General features: G+C 40.7%; 1 protein-coding gene and 1 long non-coding RNA gene across 2 annotated transcripts in view; one reads left to right on the forward strand and one right to left on the reverse strand.

The window, feature by feature from the left end:
• Positions 1–6472: 6472 nt before the first annotated feature.
• The window catches only part of DNER (delta/notch like EGF repeat containing), a 389785-nt gene continuing 371931 nt past the window's right edge, over positions 6473–24326 (reverse strand). Inside the window, exons 12-13 of the mRNA XM_077155359.1 lie at positions 15689–15935; positions 6473–7490 (exon numbers count right to left, since the gene is read on the reverse strand). Of these exons, the coding sequence (XP_077011474.1) occupies positions 7379–7490; positions 15689–15935 (359 nt within the window). The 3' untranslated portion in view covers positions 6473–7378. The remainder of the gene's footprint in view (positions 7491–15688; positions 15936–24326) is intronic.
• LOC143678192 (uncharacterized) overlaps positions 19421–24326 on the forward strand; it is a 37441-nt gene continuing 32535 nt past the window's right edge. Inside the window, exon 1 of the long non-coding RNA XR_013173102.1 lies at positions 19421–19529. This is a non-coding gene — a long non-coding RNA (uncharacterized LOC143678192). The remainder of the gene's footprint in view (positions 19530–24326) is intronic.

Raw genomic sequence — 24326 nt, forward strand, 5'->3', positions numbered from 1 at the left:
TTAGCTGATTTAAATGGAATAGTAAGCAAGAGTCATCTTATTACAAAGAAACCTTGAATCACTCTACATAATAAAAAAAAATGAGGACATCCACAGTTTTTAATACTTTAGAATTAGTAGTGAATTGCTGGTTCCTCTCCCTAAACAATCATGAAGTACCAGCGTGGGCCGTGAATAGGCATTAGGGAAGAACTACCCAGAAACACTACCTAGATTGCATACAGTGCATGATCAGAGAAGGTCTCTAATATGAATAGATGGAATGGATTGAATGAGTGAATGAATGGATGGATGGATAGATGGATGAAAAAGGGAAAAGAAGAGAATGAAAAACTGTCTAGTTCAGTGGTTCGCAATCAGGAAGGATCTTGCCCCTTCTTCCCCCAGGGGACATTGGGAAATGTGTGGAGATATTTTTGGTTGCATTTGTCAGGTTTCCCCAGAGAAACAAATCTGATAATATCTATCAGGGATTATGCAAGTCCAAATTCCATAGGGCAGGCTGTAAACTGAAAACTTTGAAAAAGGTGATTCTGAAATTTGGTATACTCAAACCCCGTAGGGCAGGCCAATTGCTGGAAACTCTGATGAAGGTGAAATGATATTCCACAGGATAAGGTGGCTGGCTGAAGAAAAGGCAGAAATTCTTCTGACTTTTGAAATCTTCTGTTCTCACTTTAAGACCTGAAACTGACTAGATAAGGAGACTTCTCTCATTGCTGAGGTCAATTTCCTTTGTTGATTGTAGATGCAATCAGCTGCAGATGTAATCAACTGATTAATGTTGTAATCCATCTATGAAATATCCTCACAGTAACAATCAGGCCAGAGCTTGCTTGACTATATCACTGGCAGGATAATCTAGCCAAGTTGACACATGAAATCAATGATCACAAAGATGCTCCTGGCATCTAGTAGATAGAAACCAAGGATACCGCAATGCACAGTATCACAGAATTACCCAGTCCAAACTGTCAACAGTTCAGAGGTTGAGAAACCTCTGAATTTATTAGTTTTCATCGAAATAATTGGTTTTTAAATTCTGTTTTTCCATAGAATGTGTGTGTGTGTGTGTGTGTGTGTATGTGTTTGAGGGCAGGGGTACCTAAATTCCAATTGATTTATGAGCCGCTTTGTACGTTGATCATACCCTTTTATGTCTTTAAGGGATTTGCAGACATCTCACTGCAAAAATAAGATCATGCTATTATGAACTAAATTGAAATTCCCTTTGGGACACATGTTTCCAAATGACTGCAGGGTTGTTTGTCTCTAATGTAAGAGAATCACACTATTATCAGTTATCTGAATCTCAAATTCTTAAAGGAACTTTGGGGTTGGGAAAGTGGGAAATAACCTCATTAAAAGATAATTTGACTGGCCCACGGTGGCTTAGCAGGCAGAATTTTCACCTGCCATGCCGAAGACCCAGGTGCCTGCCCATGTGAGAAAAAAAAGATAATTTGACCAAGGAGTGTTTTCTACGTAGGCCAATTTAATAATAAAGAAGTTTAATTTTGTGAACATTCACCTTAGCAATTTGGAGATTTTCAAATAGGCCAGCAGAAAAATCACAACAATCAATTGTCTATTGGTCTCTACAACCACACAGCAGTCTGGGAATATGTCTGTGAGGTAAACTTTCATCTGTTGATTAAAAATATGTTTAAAACTACCATGGAAATTCATCCTAGCAAAACCCACACTGCAAAATTGTGAAGATGCTGATGTGATTCAGAAACCAAGGTTTAAAATGCACTAACTATATTTCATTTCTGCTTGAACCTCACCTATTCTTTCTCCTCCACCAATACATGGCATTTGCCTTCTACCTGTCCTGGCACTAACACCCTTGTTCTCGACTCCTGGAAGTATCCTGGTCCCTGACCACCTCTCCAATCTCAATCCGCCCCACTCTCTCTCTTGCAATATTTTTTTTAATGGTCTTATTGTTTTGAAACTTTACTTTGTTTTAAATTTACGTACAGTAAAATGCACAGACCTTAAGTGAATAGTTTGGCTTTTGATAAATGTATACTCCCTCATTATTATCACTTACATCAAGAGAGATAATTTTCATACCCTAGAAAGTTCCTCTGAGCCCCTGTCTAGTCAATCTCCCCAACCCTGCACCCAGAAGCAATTGCTGTTTTGATTTCTATCACCAAAAATTTCTGTCACCTGCTCTGGAATTTCACATAAATGGAATCATGTATTACGTCCTCTACTATGTCCAGCTTTTTTGCTCAAAATTTATGCTTTTGTGTGTCAGGCATGTTGCCGCATATTTCAGTTACTTCCCTTTATTTTTTAGTGTTATTCTATGGTACAGAGGGCTATTATGAATAATGTTGCTATAAATATTCTTGCACAAGTCTAATTTTTGAAACACAGGCTTTTGTTGCTCTTGGGCTTGTCCCTAAGAGTGAATATACCCGCTGGGGCATAGAACATCGTGTGCCTATCTAATCCTTTGCAAGTTGATACACCAGCAGACTCTTTCTCCTGAAGGTGGGGGTGGCTGTGGCAATTCCCTAAAATACAACAACAATGAAGTCTGCCGCATTGGTTGACTTTTCCTTTCATGAAAGTTTTCGCTGTAGCATCCGATGGTGTTTCATAGCATTTTACCCAAAGTAGAATCTCTTTCAAAATTGGAGTCAATCCTCTCAAACCCTGCTGCTGCTTTATCCACTACATTTATGTAATCTTCTAAAGACTTTGTTGTCATTTCAACAATTTCACAGCATCTTTACTGGTAGATTCCAACTCAAGAAACCACATCCTTTGCTCATTCATAAGCAGCAACACCACATCAATTAAAGTTTTATCATGAGATTGCAGCAATTCAGTCATATCTTCAGGCTCCAATTCTAATTCTAGTTCTGCTATTTCTACCACATCTGTAGTTACTTCCTCCACTCAAGTCTTGAAACCCTCAAAGTTGAGGGTTGGAATCAACTCCTTCCAAACTCCTGTTAATGTGGATGTTTTGACACCACCACCACCCCCTCCCCCTGCCCCCATGAATCATGAGTGTTCTTAATGGCATCTAGAATGGTGAATACTTTCCAGAAGGTTTTTCGTTGACTTTGCCCAAACCCATAAATAACAAGACTTAAAAGTCAAAATGATTCATTAATCTATGGGGCTGCAGAATGGATGCTGTGTTAGCAGGCGTGAAAACAACATTAATCTCATGGTATATCTCCATAAGAGCTCTTGGGTGACCAGGTGCCAATGAGCTGTAATGTTTTGTAAAGAATCTTTTTTTCTGACCAGTGGGTCTCAACAGTGAACTTAAAATATTCAGTAAACCATGTTGTAAACAGATGTGCTGTCATCCAGACTTTGTTATTCTATTTATGGAGCAAAGGCAGAGAAGACATTTAGTGTAATCTTAAGGGACCTAGGATTTTCAGAATGGTCAATGAGCATTGGTTTCAACTTAAAGTTACCAGCTACATCTGCCCCTAACAAGAGATTCAATCAGACCTTTGACTCTTTGAAGCCAAGCATTGATGTCTTTTCTCTAGATATGATCACCCCGGGTGTATCTTCCAATATAAGGCTGTTTTGTCTAAATTGAAAGTCTGTTGTTTAGCACAGCCTCCATCAATTATCTTAGCTAGATCATCTGGACAACTTGCTGCAGCTTCTACTTCAGCACTTGATTCTTCACCTTGCACTTTTATGTGACAGAGATGGCTTCTTAAACTTCAAGAACCAGCCTCTGCTAGCTTCAATTTTTTCTTCTGCAGATTCCTCACTTCTCTCAGCCTTCATAGAATTGAAGAGTTAGTTCCCTGCTCTGGATTAGGCTTTGGTTTAGGGGAATGTTGTGTCTGGTTTGATCTTCTGTCCAGACCACTAAAACTTTCTTCGTATCAACAACAGGCTGTTTTGCTTTCTTATCATCCATGTGTTCACTGGAGTAGCAACTTTAATCTCCTTCAAGAACATTTCCTTTGAATTCACAACTTAGCTAACTATTTAGCACAAGACGCCCAGCTTTCAGCCTTTCTCAGCTTTCAACATACCTTCCTCATTAAGTTTAAAATGTTCAGCTTTTGATTTAAAATGATAGACATGTGGCCCCTCCTTTTAGTTGTATACTTAGAGGATATTATAGGGTTATTAATTGCCCTAATTGCAATATCATTGGGTTTCAAGAAGAGAGCCAGGAAAAATGCCAGTCAGTGGAGCAGTCAGAACACACACACTACATTTACGGATGAAGTTCATCACCTTAATATGGGCCCAGCTCATGGTGCTGCAAAACAAGTACAATAGTAACAAAGATTACTGGCCACAGATCACCAAATAATAATGGAAAAGTTTGAAATATTACAAGAATTACCAAAATGTGACACAAAGTGAGCACATGCTATTGGAAAAATGGCTCTGAAAGGCTTGCGTGATGCAGGGTTACTACTAACCTTCAACTTGTAAAAAATGCAATATCTGCAAAATACAATAATGTGAAGTGCAATAAAATGACGTATGCCTGTATGGAGTTTTGCAAGGAATTAGGAGAGAATGGAACAATTGAAAAAATAATATGTTTTATTGACAAGTCCAGCCCCTCAGATAGCCAGGCCAGGTCAACAGATGCAAAGGGCAGAAATCATGTAGAGATTTTGCAAGTAAATATGTAAAATTCCATAGTCCATTCTCATTGGCATTGTAATAATTTGGGCCCTGGCTTCATATCATTAAGACCATTACACCTTAATTGTTCTCCCATTCTCTCAACGCCTAGCTTCTATCTCTGCCTTCTTTATCCATCCAGCATCTTGCTATTTGACTCAATTTAAACATTTAATAAAGGTTTGCTGAAGGTCAGGCACCATACTAGGCCCCACAGAATGCTGCTCTAATGCAAAGGTCAGCAAACTTTCTAACAGGCCAGATAGTAAATCATTTTAGGCTTTGCTGGCCAAGGGGTGAAATTGAGGATATTATGTAGATATTTGTATAAAAAGAGAGAAAACAAAATTCAACTAATTTTTTTATGAAATTCGAAGTATTATAATAATAATTGAGGGCAATTTCTGTAATTACATGTCGACTAAGAGAAGAATGGAATTCTTTTTTAGGTGGGATTACATTTCACTTAATTGGGGTTCAAAGGTAGCATTCGATATTGCCAAATCAATCTCAAATGTTCATCCATAAAAAATAATTGTACTTTGATAAAAGAAACCAGGGATCCTTGGAGAAATGACTGATTCTGGGACTAGGGCAGAATATATATATGTATATGTATATGTATATGTATATGCATATAATGACCCTGGAACACCTTGTAGTGTCAGAAAGACGTGCTCACAAAATCAAAAGAAATAGGTAAATTAATAAAAATAAACTATAATGATGGGGTATGTCAAAGGGATATAAAAGCCAAAACAACCTGTTCAGTTTTCCAAAAGCAAGTTATTTAAGGGGATCACATATACTGAATTTAAGAGACAGAAAACTACTTGAGAGGGTGCAATAGAAACAGGTTCCAAATGGGGATCAATAAGCAAAGAAGACAGAACAGCTCGGACATGGTCCTGGGGCAGGCAAGAAGTCAATGGAAATAAGGTTCAACTCATGCCAACACGTCTAAGTCCTCTTCTGTTGAACTAGGCATCAGGCGCCACGTAACCAAGCAAAGATTTCTACGGGAAGGTGGATGGAGTTTGTGCGATTCTGGTGTTTGTTCCTGTGGACGCTTAACCAACTCTGGTACTATTTTGTTCTTCTTTCACTTCCAACTAAACACTGAAACCCAAATACTAACATATTGCACTGTACTACTTAATAATCAGAGTGTGGGTGTACTGGTATGTCATTTGTAGGATTAAGGACAGATGTTTTGAGGGTAGAGAGAGTAGGAAAAGCTTCTTAAATAATTCTTTTTGCTCAAAACCCTCCCTTGACCTGGCTTCGGGACTTCTGTTGGCCTTACCAAGTGTTCCCAGATGAGGACAAAAGGCATTTTGACAAATGCCTTGAGCGCAGCATTTGGATATAAAATGGAATTGAGTACGGGGTGGCTCTAAACTGCCTGAAAATTGTTGTATTCTGAAGGCAATTTCATTTCGTCTCCATGGATGACCTCCTGTGATGTGCACTGAGGCCACAGATGCCCAAACATAATGCCGAGTGGCAACTCCAGATTCCAATGTATGTCGCTATTCCCTGGAAAACTCTGATGCAAAATTTAAAACGGGCATTTTTGTTATTCTTTCCCACCCTTCCCATTCACTAGCAGTCCGTGACGACTCACTGGCTGGTTTCAAGACGCTAAGGCGCCCCATCAGCTCGCAGAAGGCTCAGGGAATGGCTTCGACAGTCACAAAAGATGGACTCCCCGGAAGGTTTAAAGTAGAAAAACTGTGGGATCGTTTGTCTGACAATGAATAGCAAATCAAAAACATTTTGCATCATTTTAAAGAATGAACGAGACAGATGCATCCTTGACTCGATGACATTTATTCAATATTCTTTGAAATTAGCAAGAATCAGAAGAAGCACATATCCATCAAACACAGCCACAAAAATGTCCTGGATATAAATAAAGATGCACTGAGAAATACACACTACTGAGGGAACCAGTACTCTCCTTAGAGTATTACCTCTTAGCAACAAACAAATCAAACATAAATTTAATTTACTCACAATATAAAAACCTTGACTTTTTAAAGAAAAATAGAGATTCAATTCGATTGTAATCTGCCTCACTAGGCCTGCTCATTACACAATTCCTCAAGGCCTAGTTTGAAGACTGTTACGGAAAATGACGAAAACAAACTCAAAAGCATGTTTCCTCAAAGTTCAACAAAACAGTGCAGAAATACGTTACTTACCCATGCACAGAATAAGGCAGAGGCTAATTTCATTCAGGTTAGGAATAATAAATTTAACTAGCTTCTTTTTCACAAAACAAACATTTCAGACTTCTTTTGTTAAGTAACAGGTTTACTGGATTATGCATCATACTCTACTTTACATGATTTCCTAACTCTACTCAGGAAGCTGGCACTCACATGTCAAATAGAAACTTCTCCTTGATTAGGCTTATTCTGTAACAACCACAGAGAGGAATCTGGGTTTTGGGATAGAGTCTGCAATGGAAAGAGTACCCACTATTAGAAGCATACAGTATAGAGAGCTGAAAGTACATTAAAACGTAGTCTATGGATTTCACAAATTCTGTCTTTAAAATACTTCTTCTCCAAACTAAAAGCTGCAGAAAATTAGTTCTTAAATATTCTACCGAAAACTCTTGAGCAGCTAACGGTTTAAATTTCTCAAGCTTTGTGTTTTCTTAAAAATATTTAAATGAGTGTAGTACCCCATCTTTTTTGAAAAATAATCCAAAAAAAGATTACAAATCTTTCGTTTTAATCAGAGTGACCAAGGGTTTGTCGTCGGGACTGTAATCCTCGTAGGCGATGGGGGTTACATCGTACATCGCAGGCCGGGATTTCTTTCCAAACCTGAAATCACAGGGAGAGAGCGCTCTGGTAAGATAAATATTGCACCTCAGGTCCTGTTAAATGCAAGCGGTGAGAATAACATATTCAAGAATTAAATGGGACTATGAAAATACTCTAAAAATATATCCTCTAGCAAGTACAGAAATTTAAGACATCCTGATATGAACATTGGAAGTGCATAAATATTAGTATTCAGTGCAGGAGGGAAAAAATGGGTCTCACAAAATGCACAGCCCAAATTATGTCAAAGCTTCTAAGGTTAAATCTTGGCAAAGCATTCAGGCATTACGATTCCACAATAGGTCTTAAGAAAAGGTCTGTCGATTTGTCTTTTTCTTCCTGGGACCCATAAATATTTGGAGAGTCAAATTTACTTTACACCCACTGTAGTGGCTAGAATACAGGATTTCAGGGCAGCCTTCCTCGGACTGTGAACAAACTGCCCCATGGGACTTCCAAGGGAGAGCTGAGCAAGCTGAGAGGACATCTGAGGCCCCAGCACAGGGAGGAAGATAGAGGGAGGAAATGGCTTCTCTGGGGGCTTGAAACAGTCCCCCACAAAACGCATGTTCAGATTAAAGCAAGCCATAATCCAATATGGCTGAAGTCCTTATAAGCAAAGGAAATTGGAAGCAGAAAGAGAAGCCACTGAGATCAGTCAGAAGACGGAAGTCAACAGAATCCGGAAGAGAAAGAAGACGCCGTCATGTGTGTCCCCATGGGACCGAAAAGCCAAGAAACCCCAAAGATAGCTGGTCAGCCAAAAGATACAATCCTGGAGGAAGCAAGTCTTCTGGCCTCTGAAACGGTGAGCCAATAAATTCCTGTTACAACAATTGATTGTATGGTATTTGTTTTGGCAGCCGGGAAAATAAAAACAATTTCAAATAAGAAAGCATTTGTCCACAAACTGGGATGGCACCCACCATCAGATCCTATGTACCTACCCCCCCCACACACACACACAAGGCATTGTTTTTCTCTGAACACAAAGCCATTGTCCTAACAGATTTATTTGTAGGTAGTAAAATCTCTCGACAGTAGAACAGTACACAGAAGTCAAGGGAATCAAAATCTAATTTCGGGACTTCCTGCCAAACCAGTCTTCGAAGGCAATTATTAAAATAAAGCCAATGCAACTTCTGGGTGGTCTCTTCCTATCCAAGACCTCACTTTCCTTGAACCCCTGAAAACCCGTGCAACATGATCTAAACAATCTTCCACACCAACCCATCATCTCTCCCACATTTGGTAGACAACATTCTTCAACTGTTTCTAATCGAACAGTATTCATTTAAAAAGAAATCCTAGGGCAGGCCACGGTGGTTCGGCAGACAGAGTTCTCTCCTGCCATGCGGGAGGCCCGGCTTCGATTCCTGATGCCTGCCCATGCAAAAAAAAAAGAAATTCTAAAAGAACCTTAAATTTTAAACAGCTTACTAAAATGGGCCCCCTAAGGCTCGAAGGGACTTTTTTTTTTTGACCAGGGCTTCCAGCCCATCTCTCCTCATTTCCTGTTTCTTCTTTGGTATCTTTTGAAAATCTGTCTTATCAAGCACAGAGATGAGAACTAGAATCAAATGGGAAATAAGAAAATGTTGCATTCTTCATGTGAGCTTTTCTTTTCAAACATTCATCAACTGTCAACTCCAAGTCATTCAAACTTACTGGCCCTCCAGGAGTTGAAAGGAGTTGAAAGTCACACCAGATGGGCACCAAGCAAAAAGCAGGGTTAAAGAGTTAAAGCTTTCCCCCCTGAGAAAATTCACAGCTACTGCTGCAATATTAAAAAGCCTCCCATAGAACAGTTTCTGAGATATGAGGCTTCACTAAAGGCTGGGATTGTTGCGAATTGGACTGCAGGCTGCTGTTTATCCAGTTTGAGTGAGACCTGCATAATTTGAGGACAGGAAAAGGTATAACACCCAATTGAATTCTAAACTTTCTCCCAAGTTTGAGAATTTGGGAGGGAAAGGTAAAATGAAACTATTTTAACTATTTTCTCATAAAATAGAACTGGAGATGACAATACTGGTAGCAACATATTCCTGATAATAATTTAACCAAAAACTAGGGCAATCCCGGTGAAAAATTCTCCGTGTTCTAACACAGCGGTCGTGGGGTGGTTTTCCAGGGGAATTTTGAAGAGCCAACACCTCAGAGCCTATTAATTAGATTGTTGGCTAAGAGGAAAAATCCAAGCAGTTCCATAGGCTGATCATATGTTTAAAATGTCCATTTCATTTCTATATGATTTCATAGTTTGAAGGAGAATCTGTTTCCTTCCAAATCTAGAAAGTTAAATGTCTCTATTTTAGTCCACCCATTAAGAAGCTCTAGTTCAAAGGGCTGAGCAGTGATGAGGCAAGGGTGAGGATAAATTTCAGATCAACCTAGTATAACCCTGCAAGCTATTTGTTCACTTGGGGTGTGCTGCAAAACAGACTGAAGAGTGAGCATTGCTTTGTGCCTAGACTGGTTAACTCAGCTGAGTGGCAAGGGGCTAATGGGTTCAGCTCTACGCCAGTATGAATCATAACTCCTAACCCTGGTACAAACATTAGCCCGGTAAAGTAAGACTAACACACTCAGCAGCATAACACACAGGTCTGGAGTCTGGCCTGGGCTAAAATCTCTGCACTGGATTAACCAGCCCCAGAGAACCAGGGGCAAAACTCCTTGGGCGAATTACCAAGCGCAGGATCTCTAATACAGAAGCTAACGCGGTTTTACTTTATAGAAACATCTTAATTTGCAAAAACACAATAAAATAAAATAAGGCTCTCCTCGAACCGCCCACATTTGTCACAGCGGCAGGCTCACAGGAGGTGATAAATGAATGTGTATGTGTTCCTAAATATAAAATTCTAACAGGTTTTTTAATTTCTCCTTCGTTTCTCAGAATTGGGTAGATGTTAAGAAATAAACAGCTAACACCGGTAGAATTCCAGTGTAAGAGGTTGCCCAGCGTGTTGTAGGAGTTTTTATGTTATTGTTCTTTTTATATATAACACATTGTTTTCCCTTATTGTAAAGGCATATTTTAATTGGGGGGAAAAAAAAAAAGCAGCAGCTAAAGAAAATTATAATGAAGACCAGGGTTAGCAAACTACAGCCTGCCAGCCAATTCTAGCCAGCTGCGTGCCTTTTTAAACCAGGTTTTATTGGAACCCAGCCTCACCTATTCATTTTGCTCCTTCTCTGGGTGTTTTTGCACTACAAAGGCAGAGGTGAGTGACCCTGCAGGAACCCTACAGTCTCCAAAGTCTAAAATATTTTCTCAGTGGCCCGTTACAGGAAAACAGCTTGCCAACCCCTGATGCAGACTTGCCCAAAGCCTCTCTCTCTCCAAAGGACCAGTTATAAATGTTTCAGTGCATTATTCTTTATTCTGTAAACTCCTCAACCCCACAGTCTTTCAATTCATTTGATAAATATTTATTAGGCCCCACTCAGTGTGCTATATAAAGTTTATTACATATTTTAACAAAACTGAAAAAACACTCTGCACATGTACTTGGGATTGAATTTCTCACACAATATTTGAGGTGAGATTTTATGCAGAAAGCACTCTGGCCAAGTTAAAAAATAAAGTGCACAGTTCGATTCCCGATGCCTGCCCAGGCAAAAAAATAAAATAAATAAATAAAGCACACGGCCTTTCCTCTGTGCTGGGTGGGGCTGGCTGGTGACAATGCTCCGTGGCTGCAGCCAGGAGTCCCCACCGCACGGGGTTCATGTCCCATAACCTGACCACAGACCACAACCCTTGGGAAATGTCTGCCGAGGGAAGGAGACTTTAAAACAATGCGATGACTTGACATCAAGCCCCTTCCACTGGAAAAGCAGCTCAGAGGCCCGATTTGGTGGTGTCTCCCCAGCCCGGTACAGGGCTCGTTTGTAGGACAGTGTTCTCAGCGCTCACTCAACCGTCTCGTTCGGCGGTCTCGTTTTCATCGATCACCTCCTTATGAGGTCAGCACAACCCTGTCCCATTTTACAGATGAGGAAATGGAGGCCTAGAGACCAGTTTTCCAAAGTCACACCTCCAGCGCGAGGCGGAACTCTCTGCCTTCTGAGCCTGAGCCCGGAACGAGTCATTTCTGCCACCACGTGGGTGAAGAGCTCGTGAACTGGGCTCACGCACTACTTACTGCAAACCAAGAGCCCGAGCCCGGGAAGGCCCTGGAGGGCATCGGCTGCAGGTCGGCAGACCTGCCTTGGTCCTGCCTTTCTCACTACAACTCTGGGACCCTTGGGTAAATTACCTTCTCTGCTACACCTAAATGCTTTTCACCTGGAATATGGGGCTCATGATGCACGGGCCCTGGGATTCTTGTGAGATTCCTGCAAATGAGCTGTTTGCAAATGCCCTGGCCTTCTCTGGCCAACAGGCCACTCTCCTGAAGTGAAGCCATCACAGAATCACTCACGCAGGCACAGGGGCGGTGCTGACAGTACCACCAAAGCCACAAACAAAATATGCTTTATGGACTGGACTGTGTCCCCCAGGAAAGACATGCTCAAGTGGGAACCCCTGGTCCTGTGAAGGTGAACTTATTTGTAAAAGTCTCTTTGAAGATGTTATTAATTAAGGTAAGGCCAAACTGGATCAGGGTGAGTTCTAATCCTATATGACTTGTGTCCTGAAAGGCAGGGGAGGGGGAGAGACAAAGGGGAGGCAGAGATTGTTACGCTGCCACCTGCCAAGAAACGCCATGGATAGCTGACCACCCACCAGAAGCCACAGTTGAGGCATAGAACAAATTCTACCCTTCCAGGGGATGGACCTGCCGGCAACTTAAACCTCCAGCCTCCAGAACCCTAGACTTCTGTGGATCAAGCCAACTGGTCTGCAGTATTAGTTACAGTGGCCCTGGCAGACTGAGAGAGAGAAGTTTCCTACACCTCATTTTACTGTCTGAACAGAAGATACTGCCACCAGTTACAAGGTAGATCAGAGAGCACACATTCTTCTCGGTTACATTCTCCTGGAAGTCGACAGCTTCACTGGGGCTGCAGGGAACGTCAGGGGGCTTATGCCCGAGAGCAAGGACAGACTCTGCAGGAGGCATTTAAGACAAATTGGCCATGTCCTTTCACAGCTGCCCTTTTTATTTCCTGTGGCCACGTGCTTTTGGCGGATAGAATCAGGAGCAATCAGAAACTGAAGGTGATCTCAGTGTCAGGGCTTGGAAAGCCATCAGGCCAGTCCGTTTCAAATTCTTTCCAGCCCAATGGTAAGCAAAGCAGCCATGACACAGATGCCTCTTTTTCAAACAAATGTTTTCCTTTTGTTTGCTTCAAGCAAAGTGACTCCCCCTAAAATGACTCTTAGGACAAGGCAGGGAGGGAGTCATCCTCCTAGCACAAGACAGCTGGCTGCCTACATCAGGACCACCAGAGACTGCTTCGGGCATGTATACGTCACGGGTGCCCACTCAGTGTGCATTTGGCACGATGGCCATCATCCTGGCCCACATTACCGCCCACGAGTGGCACTGAGAGGCTGTGAAATGGACATCCGTTACAGGCTGCTGCTGCAAACTATGGCAAGAGGAACTCCAACAGGACTGATTTCTGCCAGTGCCTTTCTAGGGTTTCCAGGAAACAGGAGTAAACAGGGCCAACCAGTGAGAGAAGCAGCAAACCAAGACCTCCATGCAACTATGCTGTAGAAACCACAGTTGCTAGTTGAAAAAATGTTCAGAAGAGAAGTATTCCTAAAATCCAGATACCCGGGAAAATATTAACATCAGTAGTTTTATCTGTAGTCACTGGGGCAGGAAGAGCTTGTTGGTTCGGAATTCTGCAGTAAATATTTTTGATAAAAATCAGCACAAAATAAGAAACAGGTTTGTAAATGCTTTCAAGTTTATTATTTCCTTCCAAGAATATTCAGTTAAATATCTTGCCAGTGGGCTCCATGAACAGAAGGTTCAGGAAAAAAATCTATTCTAACCAAGTTTGGAGCTGAAATAAAATGCTCTCCCTTCCTCTTGAATCCTGAAGTATCTCAGCTACAAATGCCTCTGGGGTTGGAGGGAAATCTGATTCCTTGGGACTCCTAACATATGCCAATTGAAAGGTCCTTATTCTGACTCTTCCTGACAAACTAAACCCATCCAGGAATAGGCAAAAGAGAGAAGACTCTTCAATCAGTTGAGGATTGACTCATGTACCTAGTACAGACATGTTCTAGTCCTAACTCCTTGCCCTGTGCATGCGACCTCATTTATAAACAGGACCTTTGAAGATATTATTAGTTAACGTGTGGTCTCATTTGTGAGTAGGATCTTGGAAGATTCTATTTAGATGAGGCCAAATTGAATCAGACTGGGCTTCGATCCAAGTGACTGCAGTCCTTATGAGCAAAAGGAAATTCTGATGCCAATGTCACTAGAGCCAGAAATCAGTGGAAACCAGAGGAGCAGACACAAGGAGAGGTCGCCATGTGACAGGGAAATGCTGGAACACTACAAACCCCAGGAGAAAGAAAACCCTGCCAATACCCAGATGTTGAACTTCTAGTCTCCAAAATCATGGACAATACATTGCTGCTGTTTAAACCAACCAGCTTATGGTATGTGTCATAGCATCCCTGGCAAACTAAGACAAGGACCAAAGGCACTTTTCGATTCTTCTCCTTTTTACATTTTCTGCATCCCAGCCAATGCTCTTGGGTGTACTGCAAATATTGCTTCAGGATGATGCCACTTACTAAGCAGAGATGGCAGTGTGTGGCCAAGGACAGGCTCTGAGATGACTCTAGTTCTCAAGCAGGTCAAGACCCCCTAACCAAGAGTATCCATTCTTTTCAGAGTTCAAACTTTTAATGAGTTCTACAATGTGCCATGATCCACTGGAGATACAGAAATAAAAGTCATTGCCTTCTATTTTTTCCACAGGCTAATGGAAGAAACAGCTAAATAAACAAATAAGGTGGGGTGTGTAGGGGTTGAGATAAGGACTTTCCAAAAGTCATGTTCTCTGAATTGAACCATAAAGGGAACTAGCCAATAAACAGTAGTTCTTTGGGATGTGAGTTAGAGGAGGGTTTTGTTCTCTTTTCTCCCTCATGGTTAGATAAGCTTGGATGCAGATACCACAAAGAAGTTGCTCCTTGCCCCATCTAAGCATGGAGGCACATGCTCTATGTCTCCCAATTTCTCTTATCTACTGGCTCTCTAAAAGCTGGGTTTGGGCCTTTGCTTCCATGGATGTGGCAAGATCACTACCGATAGGCAACTTGGGTTTTGGGGGAGTCACTTTGGAGAAAGCAAACTTTCTGAATCCTTACCTTCTATGACAATTTAGGCAGAATTTGGTTCTGCTTATGTCTTGTTCACTAGCAATTCCAGACAACCCCAATACAGAGCATGCAGCTAATTGTTTCCTTGAGTCCCAATCTTAGGATTCCAAGTTTAGTCCACTTTTTCCGGCAGCACAGTGGCCTCTGAATTGTATATTTGTAATTATTTCTATTGATTAAAGCAAAAGCGGCCTCCTTTAACAGACAATACTGCTGATATTTGTGGAATAAATATTCCAGGCAAAAGTTGACTAAATGCTACAGTATATGACTTGTTCAGGGTTATGGGGCTTGTAAATATGGCTCTATTTATTCAATCCTTTAATACCTTTAATTTAATTTTATTGTTCTAACTCTGTAAGGAGGTCATATTGTCCCTTTCTACAGTTGAAGGAATTGTATTTCTGGAAGACTAAGCGACCATAACAGGACACCATTTTGTATAATAAGTAATGGTAAAATGATAGGTGTGATATCACTCTCTTAATAAGCCCTTCAATCAAAGGCAATCACATATATCCACATTGACTGTTAAAGAGCCACACATCTAAAAACATTCAAAAATGAGATCATCAAAAAATGTTTCATGTAGAGTGATTAAGAATCAGATATTTACAGGCACAAAACCCAAATTCAATGAATAAATGTACTCATTGAACACATTTAACAAGCAGCCAAATTGAAAGGGATCTCCTTCTAAGGGGGGCTAACAATCTGTCCCCAGATACTGCCACGAGCCTCTGCTGTATGCTTTAAAGTCCTCTCCTCGGGGTTGTAAAGTCCCAGTTGCTACTCTAACCTGGCACCCAGAAGGCGCACGCGGACGCGGCCTCCCGCAGCCTGCCCCGCAGCCCCCCACAGCCCGCCCCGTAGCCCCCGTGCCCACCTGGCGTGCCGGATGGACGCGATGGCGTTGCTGAACTCGCTGTCGATGCTGCGGCAGTTGTAGAACTCCTCGTAGGCGGGCCTGGAGGAGCCCTGGTACTCGATGCGGCTGATGCGGCAGATTCCCACAATGAGGATGATGAGCATCAGGATGAAGGCGACACAGAGGGCCCCGATGATGATGTAGAGGGAGTGCCGGGGCATGTTGGTGAGACTCTCCGCCACGTGCCCGGTCTTCCACTGGAGGTCTGAAGGCACAAAGAAGCAAATGGCAGCATAGAAACTCTGCACTTCAGAAGGTGAAGGTCTTTCCATTCTTTGCATGGATAACTTATAAGGGCTATCCAAACTGGGAAAAATTCTTTTCTAGGGTTAAACCAGACCAAAGGCTAATATCTCTAATACATGAGAACCCCTTACCAATCATTGAGACAAATGTGAACAAACCATAGGAAACTGGGCAAAGGATACAAAAAGGGATTCACCAAAGACAGACAGATAGAAAATTGTTCAGTTTTATTAGTATAAAAAAATACAGTTCCTCCATCAGGTCCCAAATATTTTAAAATTACAATAACCATAGTTGGCAAGGATACACAGGAATGGGGACTGTGTAAGTCGATATACTAACCTTCTGTGGAATACCTGGCAAGTTCCTTGACCCAGGAATATAAATTTGGGGGATTTATACTGGGAAACAGTCCTGTAAATGTATGAAAACCTATGGACAGGGTTCATCTCAGTGTCGTGATTTTTAAATGTTAATTTATCAACTACTGGGGATGAGGGGGAGAAAGTGCTGCTGGGACTGTTTTCTAAGTTACTGGCAGAAGAGGCCACCATGAGTGAGAGCCTACAGAGAGACAGAAAGAGGGATACTGACAGGCCCAGGAATAGAAGCAAATGGTGCCAGGGCCGCAAAAGCCCCCACTGAGAGCTTAGAGACTTAGAAGCACACACTGCATGGCAGGGGTGGCAACCTCGAATACCCACAGACCAAAGACTTCAAATGTTCGAATTAGGGAAGCTGGCTGGGCATCAGGAGATGATCAAAGAAGATGAGGACAGTGAAGAACTGAAGAGTTCACCCCCCCAACTCTGCCACCTAGAATCAACTATTGCCCATTCAAAAATTTTTAGAAACATACTCACTGCTCAGAGTTAATAAATTTTAATATTTTATCAGGTTTGCTTTAGTTCCTCAGATCTTTGCAAAAAGAAATAAAATATGACAGATACAGCTAGAGCCTTTTTCTTATACTTCCTTTCCATCACAACAATATACAACATGGTTTATAAGGGTGAGAAAATAGGAAACAAATATTTAATTCTTGGTGAGATGGAAAGAAGTCCATCACATAACGAAAGAATGAAAGGTTAAAACACAGGGCCCTCCTTGGGCAACACCATGTGAGTTTAAAATGTTTCCAGGCTGAGAAGCTCAGAAGGCTAGCATGCTGATAATGGCAAACATTTATCATTGTCTTACTGTGGACCAAGCTCTTTAAAAACTTCTCATTTAATCATTATGGCCACCAGAAGATATGCTATTCTCTATTACAACCTGAAGAAGAGCCCAGGTAGACATCCATAAGTGGGGGCATATGCAGATACCTGCCCTACATGCCTAAGAGAAAACTGGCCCTTCTCCCCAGCTAGAGGGTTCCTGAGAGTCTGAGGAAAGACTGACTGGAGTGACTTCCGAGCCCACATCCTGAGTATTTTAGCAAAATCCTTAAAGACTGCTTTTGCCGCTCGAGCCTGCCTGCCTGAGCTTCGCCTGCCTGTAGATCGATCAACCAAACTGGCCATTGGCAAGTTCCTGTTCCATCTGAGCCAGCAACCATGCAGGCACACAAACCAGGATATATCGCTGCCCGTCAACAGTTACCCTGGAAGGCAAGGCACTCTGCGGACACACCACAGCACTCCTTTCGGGGATAACCTGGTGCACATTTAGACATAACTCATTTTTCCATCTCACAACATAAACATGACTCCCTTGATTTCCCAGTATTTCAACATTCTCTGAAAAACTCAATTGCAGGCTGGAGCCCAATGCCCAGCAGAGAATGTACTAACATCCATTCAGCATCCACCCAAGGGCAGCCGGGACTGTCCTTGCACTCCAACTTTACAGAGCACTCAGACCTGGTCACCAAGGTGGGACCGCAAGAGCTCTTGGTGAGGCCCCATGCTTTCCACATAACTGTACGTAAATAACATTCACATCTATATCAGTTACGTATACAAGCATGTGGCCACCACGGTGAAGAAATGATTTTACTGGACACATGCTCTGAGCTGTGCCCAGGCCTGACAGGCAGTTAAACTGCTGGCATTTCTGATCATCTGTTCCATTTCCCAAAACTCTGAGTTCCAAGCTGTTTGGACTTTTGGGAAAACGTTCTCCAAATTTCTTCAAAACCCTCACTTTCCTCCCTCTCCCTACCCTTTTCTTTAAAGATTCCACCTTACTGACATCTAAAACTTTTCAGACAGAAGTGAATGTGGCTGCTTTATACACTCATTTAGTTGCTGGACTGGATTTAAATAAATCCAGTGCTTGGTCTGAAATGCAACAAATGTATCTATCTGCAGAAGGTGGCTGCAGCTGCCACCTCACAGCCCACTAGCGATCCCCATAAGCCTCTGTTTTGCTGCATCCCGGGAGGCCCACTGCCTGGATCATTTATGACGTTGGCTACAGCACAGCCCAAGGAAGGCTGGTGCACCAGAACGTGCCCAGAGGATTATTGTTGCAGTTCCAGCAGGTGCAGGACCAGGAAAGCATGCACACAAGTTGAGCTAGCTACTCAGGCAAAATGTCATGCGTGTGGGGCTCAGGGACCACGTGCATTTTGGCTTAAACCAAATTTGTTTGCTGATTTATAGTTTACAAAGTAGATGTGCATTTAACACTTGGTCCTGAAAAACCACCTCGAGCCAGGTAGAGGTCTCAGAGGGGCTGCTCAAGGCAAACCAGGGAGTCAGCAGCCAAACTGAGCATAAACCAGCCCGACCAACAAACTCCAAGCCATCAAAAATAGACTTCGTCAGTCTAATATTATAGATTATATATGGTTATAAATTTATTCTAAAACCCATTATCAAATCTATTTTCAAATTTACCTAGATGAATATAGTCAGCTTAGTTAATTTGCCTGCCTATGTTACAAAAAAAGAGAGCATGAGTGAGCCTGTGCCTTGAGCAGATGTCACTAAGATAGCTAGATAATGTTTGAGATCATCTCTGCCTACAATGTTTATAAGGAAAGATTTAAAATTCCTCTACAAGAGACGGTGGCATAAGACGCTCCAGGGTGCCATTCCCCCACAGAATCTTTTAACAACTAGCAGTAACTGGTAGAGCTATATTCCTCAGAACTCCGGGAAACAGTTAAAGGGTTGCAGTAACTGGGTGAGTGCCAGATCAAGAAAGCACAGCGTTAGAATTGTAAGGAGAAGCTTGTGGTGCCTTTGCTGGCCCTCCCCCAGCCCCTCTGGGGCAGAATACAGAGCCAGCCAGCACTCCAATTGCCTGCATATGCCTGCCAATCTACCGTGTAGAAGCCTCAAAGACTGAACCAGGAAACATCTCGGGCTCACCCTCTCAGATCTCACCCTTCATGCGAAGCAGCTTGTAGACAACTAAAGCAGTATAAGAAACAATTAGGTCATAATAGCCTGAGGTACATGAAAGTGGGTACTACATTAAGAGGCAGAATTAACAGGACTAAATGCAAACTGTAAAGGCCAAGGAGGGGAGAAAGGCAGACTCCAACTTTCGTCTGTTGTATTGCCGGGTGTGTGAAGAGCAGGCAACACCGCACGACAACCAGGTTTGGATGGAAGATTATGAGCTTGGTTTTATACATGCTGAATTTGAGGTTTTCAAGACACCCAATTGTGTGTCAAACAGACAATTGTATTTGGATGCTTAGTTCATTATTTTGGTTAATAATAGCTGACATTTATTGAGAGTTGACTCATGTAATCTTCCTATGAGGCTATGAGGTATTATCACCATTTATAGAAGCAACTGAGATTATAAGAGGGGATGTGCCTCACCTGGGATTATGCCCATGGTAAATGGATGAACCTGAATTTGAACCCAGACACTCCGGTTTTAAATCCCACATGTTTAATCAACATGCAATATTTTCACAATTGCACATTGTGGAAATTAATGTATGGGAACCTGATCAGTATTAGAAAAAAATTTGAAAAACTATGCCAGAATGTGTTACACTTGTAAGAGTCAGTATTATTTAATGCTTTATATGTGTGTGTGTTAGTCTGTGTGTTATATGCAGCATCAAGATGTAAAATATATTTCTTACTGTGGGGGGTTGCAGTCAAAAGGTCTGAAAAATAGTCTTATGTTATATACATCCATCAGTGTTATTGAGACAGGGAGGATAGAAAGATTCTCCTTATGGGATTCTGTGTCTATTTTGGAATGGAAAAGTGAAAGTCTAATTATATCAACAACCACTACAAATTTGTATAAGATAATGCCAACTAGCATAACATACTCTGTACTTTTAGGAAATTAGTAGTTGCTAACTCAGAAGAATCTAATTTATGCATATGCCATCAAGAGCAGGAAAATTTCATTTTCAGTAGGCACACAGAGACTACTAGTTGCTCAAGATGATGATGATGATATTTAAAGAAACTACTTATTAAAAAATTTTTAAAAATTAAAAAGAAAACATTTATTGCTTAAGATAGGTCTGAAAGACAAAGTAAGGAGTTAAATGAAGGAGATAATTTCCTAAAGGATTTAACTTCCCCAAGAAAAAGTGCAGACCTCAATCAGAGAATTCAGACCCCAAGAGCTAAGTCCTAAGTCTGCCTTCTACAACAGCCTCTATCTCAACCACACTCTTGCAGGTATAGAATCTGCTTAGAATTAAAGGTACCACACCACCCAACACTGATGGGGAGCTGAAGGCTGACAAGCACCACCTGTTAGGAAGGACTAGAAAAGCACAGAGCCTAGAGTCCTTACAGGAGTCTCTGACAGCCTGCTGGATTTTATCCTCAGGGAAATTTGATACTGATTATACCCTCCTGTCTTATCTGGGAAAATTTTATTGGGGTAGATAATTTTATTGGGGTAGATCTATCTGGGGAGACCGGCCTCAAAAAAAAAAAAAAAAAGGTTCTATTTCAGCAGGTCAAGAACCAGGAAAACAAGAGCTGATAAATTCTGATAAGTTAAATAGAAGCTATACCAGAGGTCTAGAATAAGTTAAACCAAATGGCAAAGAACATAAAGAGCACAATACCAATCAACAAGAAAACCCTAGGAGAAGAGTGAATCACCTCCAGAATAAACTAATCAAGGAAATCAGATGCCTAGGCACCAACAGATAATTATGAGTTGCACTAGCAAAAATGAAGATGTGGCCAAGTCAAAGGAGCAAACTAACATTCCAAATGAAATACAGCAGTTGAAATGACTAATTAATGTTCAAGCAAACATGCTGAATCAGTTAAAAAAAAGCAAATCAATGAGTTGAGGTAAGATATGGCAAAATAGATGAAGGATATAAAGAAGACATTGGGCAACCATAAAGAACGCGAAAGTTTGAAAAAACAAATGGTAGAATTTGTGGGAATGAAAGACACAATAGAGTCTTACAACAGCACAACTGAAAAGGCAGAAGAAAGGATTAATGAATTAGAGGACAGGTCATCTGAAATCCTCCACACAAAAGAGCAAATAGGGAAAAGAATGGAAAAACAATGAGCAGTGTCTCAGGGACTTAAATGACAACATGAAGAATGCAAATATATGTGTTAGGAGTGTCCTAGAAGGAGAAGAGAAGGGAAAAGGGGCAGGAAGAATAACAGAGGAAATAAATCATTGAGAACATCTCATCTCTTATGAAATACATACAACTGCAGTTCCAAGAAGCACAGTATAGCCCAAACAGAAAAAAGCTGCACAGACCTACTCTAAGACACTTACTAATCAAATTGTCAAATGTCAAAGACAGAGAGAATTCTGAAAGCAGCAATAGAAAAGTAATCTATCACATACAAGGGAAGATCAATAAGTCTATGTGCGGATTTCTCAGCAGAAATTATAGAGGTGAGAAGGCAGTGGTATGATATATTTAAGATACTGAAAGAGAAAAAGTGCCAAGCAAAAATTCTATATCCAGTAAAACTGTCCTTCAAAAATGATGAAGACTTTAAAATATTTTCAGACAAATAGTCATTGAGAAAGGTTGTGAATAAGAGACATATGCTACAAGACATAAAAGGAGCACTGCAGACAGATAGGAAGAGACAGTAGAGAGAGACCTGTAGAACACTGTAGAAATGAAGGAAGTCAGTAAGAATAAAAAGAAAAGAAATGACATATAAAATCTGAAAGACAAATGATAGAAGGAAGTACTGCCTTTACAGTAATAGCATTAAATTTTAATGGATTAAACTTCCCAACCAAAAGACATAGACTGGTAGAATGGATTAAAAAATAGGAACCATCTATATGCTGTCTACAAGACTCACTTTAGACCCAGGGACAAAAATAGATTGAAAGTGAAAGACTGGAAAAATATATTTAATGCAAACGACAAACAGAAAAAAGTGGGGGTAGCTATACTAATATCTGAAAAATTAGACTTCAAATGTAAAACAATTAAAAGAGACAAGGAGGACTCTATGTATTAATAAAAGGAACAATTAATCAAGAAGACATAACAATCATAAATATTTATGCACTGAGCTAGAGTACCCCAAATACATTAGGCATACACTGATAACACTGAAGGGAAAAGTAGACATATCTACAATAATAGTTGGAGAGTTCAATATACCACTCTTATCAATGGATAGAACATCTAGACAGAAGAGCAATAAGGAAACAGATCTTGAATATTATGATAAATGAACTAGACTAAAATGACTTTACAGAGCATTATACCCCACAACAGCAGGATAAACATTTTTCTCAAGTGTTCATAGATCATTCTCAAGGGTGACCACATGTTGGGTTACAAAGCAAGTATCAATAAATTTTAAAAGATTGAAATTATACAAAACTCATTCTCAGGTCATAATGGAATGAAGTCGGAAATCAATAACAGGCAGAAGGCCAGAAAATACACAAATACATGGAGGCTAAACAATACACTCTTAAACAACTAGTGGCTCAAGGAAGAAATCACAAGAAAAATCCATAAATATCTTGAGGCAAATGAAAATGAAAATACAACACATTAAAACTTATGGAATGCAGAACAGGCAGTGCTGTGAGGGAAACTTACTGCCCTAAACACCTATATTAAAAAAGAAGAAAGAGCAAAAATCAAGGAATTAACTGCTCACCTGGAAGAACTAGAAAAAGAGCAGCAAACTAAGCCCAAAACAAACAAAGGAAAGAAATAACAAAGATTAGAGCATAATAAGTGAAATTGAGAATATGAAAAAATGATAGAGAAAATCAACAAAACCAAAAGTTGGCTCTTTGAGAAAATCAATAATTGATGGACCCTTAGCTAGGCTGACAAAGAAAAAGAGAGAGAGAGGATGCAAATAAAATTAGAAATGGGAAATGGGATATAACTACTGACCCCACAGAAATAAAGGAGTTAATGAGAATATTCTATATGCTAATAAACTAGACAATGTAGACAAAATGGACAACTTCCTAGAAAAGCATGAACCAATACTGACTTGAGAAGAAATAGACAACCTCAACAAACCAATCACAAGTAAGGAGACTTAATTAGTCATCAAGAAGCTCCCCAAAAAAGAAAAGTCCAGGACCAGAGCTGGACTTCACATGTGAATAGCTTCACATGTGGTAGCTTCACATGTGAATTCTACCAAGCATTCAAAAAAAGAATTAGTACCAATCCTGCACAAACTCTTCAAAAAAACTGAAGAGGATGGAAAGCTACCTAACCCATTCTATGAAGCCAACATCACCCTAATACCAAAAACCACACAAAGATACATGGAAAGAAAAGCATAGACCAATCTCTTTAATGTATATAGATGAAAAATCCTCAACAAAACACTCACAAATTGGATCCAACAACGCATTAAAAGAATTATACACCATGACCAAGTAGGATTTATAACAGATACGCAAGGCTGGTTCAACACAAGAAAATCAATTAATGTAATAGACTACATCAATAAATCAAAGTGGAAAAAACATGTGATCATCTCAATTGATGCGGAAAAGGACATTTGACAAAATTCAACATTCTCTCTTGATGAAAACACTTCAAAGGCAGGAAAAGAAGGGAACTTCCTCAACACAATAAAGGGAATATATGAAAAACTCACAGCTAACATCCTCAATGGGGAAAGACTGAAAGCTTTCCCTCTCAGATAAGGAACAATACAAAGATGCCCACTGTCACCATTGTAATTCAACAGTGCACTGGAAATTCTAGCTAGAGCAATTAGGCAAAAAAAAAAAAAAAAAAAAGTAATAAAAGCATCCAAATTGGAAAAGAAGAGGTAAAACTTTCACTATTTGCAGATGACATGATACTACACATTGAAAATCCCAAAAAATTTTCAGCAAAGCTACCAGAGCTAATAAATGAGTACAGCAAAATGGCAAGGTATAAGATCAATAGCCAATAATCAGTAGTGTTTCT

This window comes from Tamandua tetradactyla, chromosome 3, assembly GCF_023851605.1.
Source record: "Tamandua tetradactyla isolate mTamTet1 chromosome 3, mTamTet1.pri, whole genome shotgun sequence".
In the NCBI taxonomy this organism is placed as follows: Eukaryota; Metazoa; Chordata; class Mammalia; order Pilosa; family Myrmecophagidae; genus Tamandua; species Tamandua tetradactyla.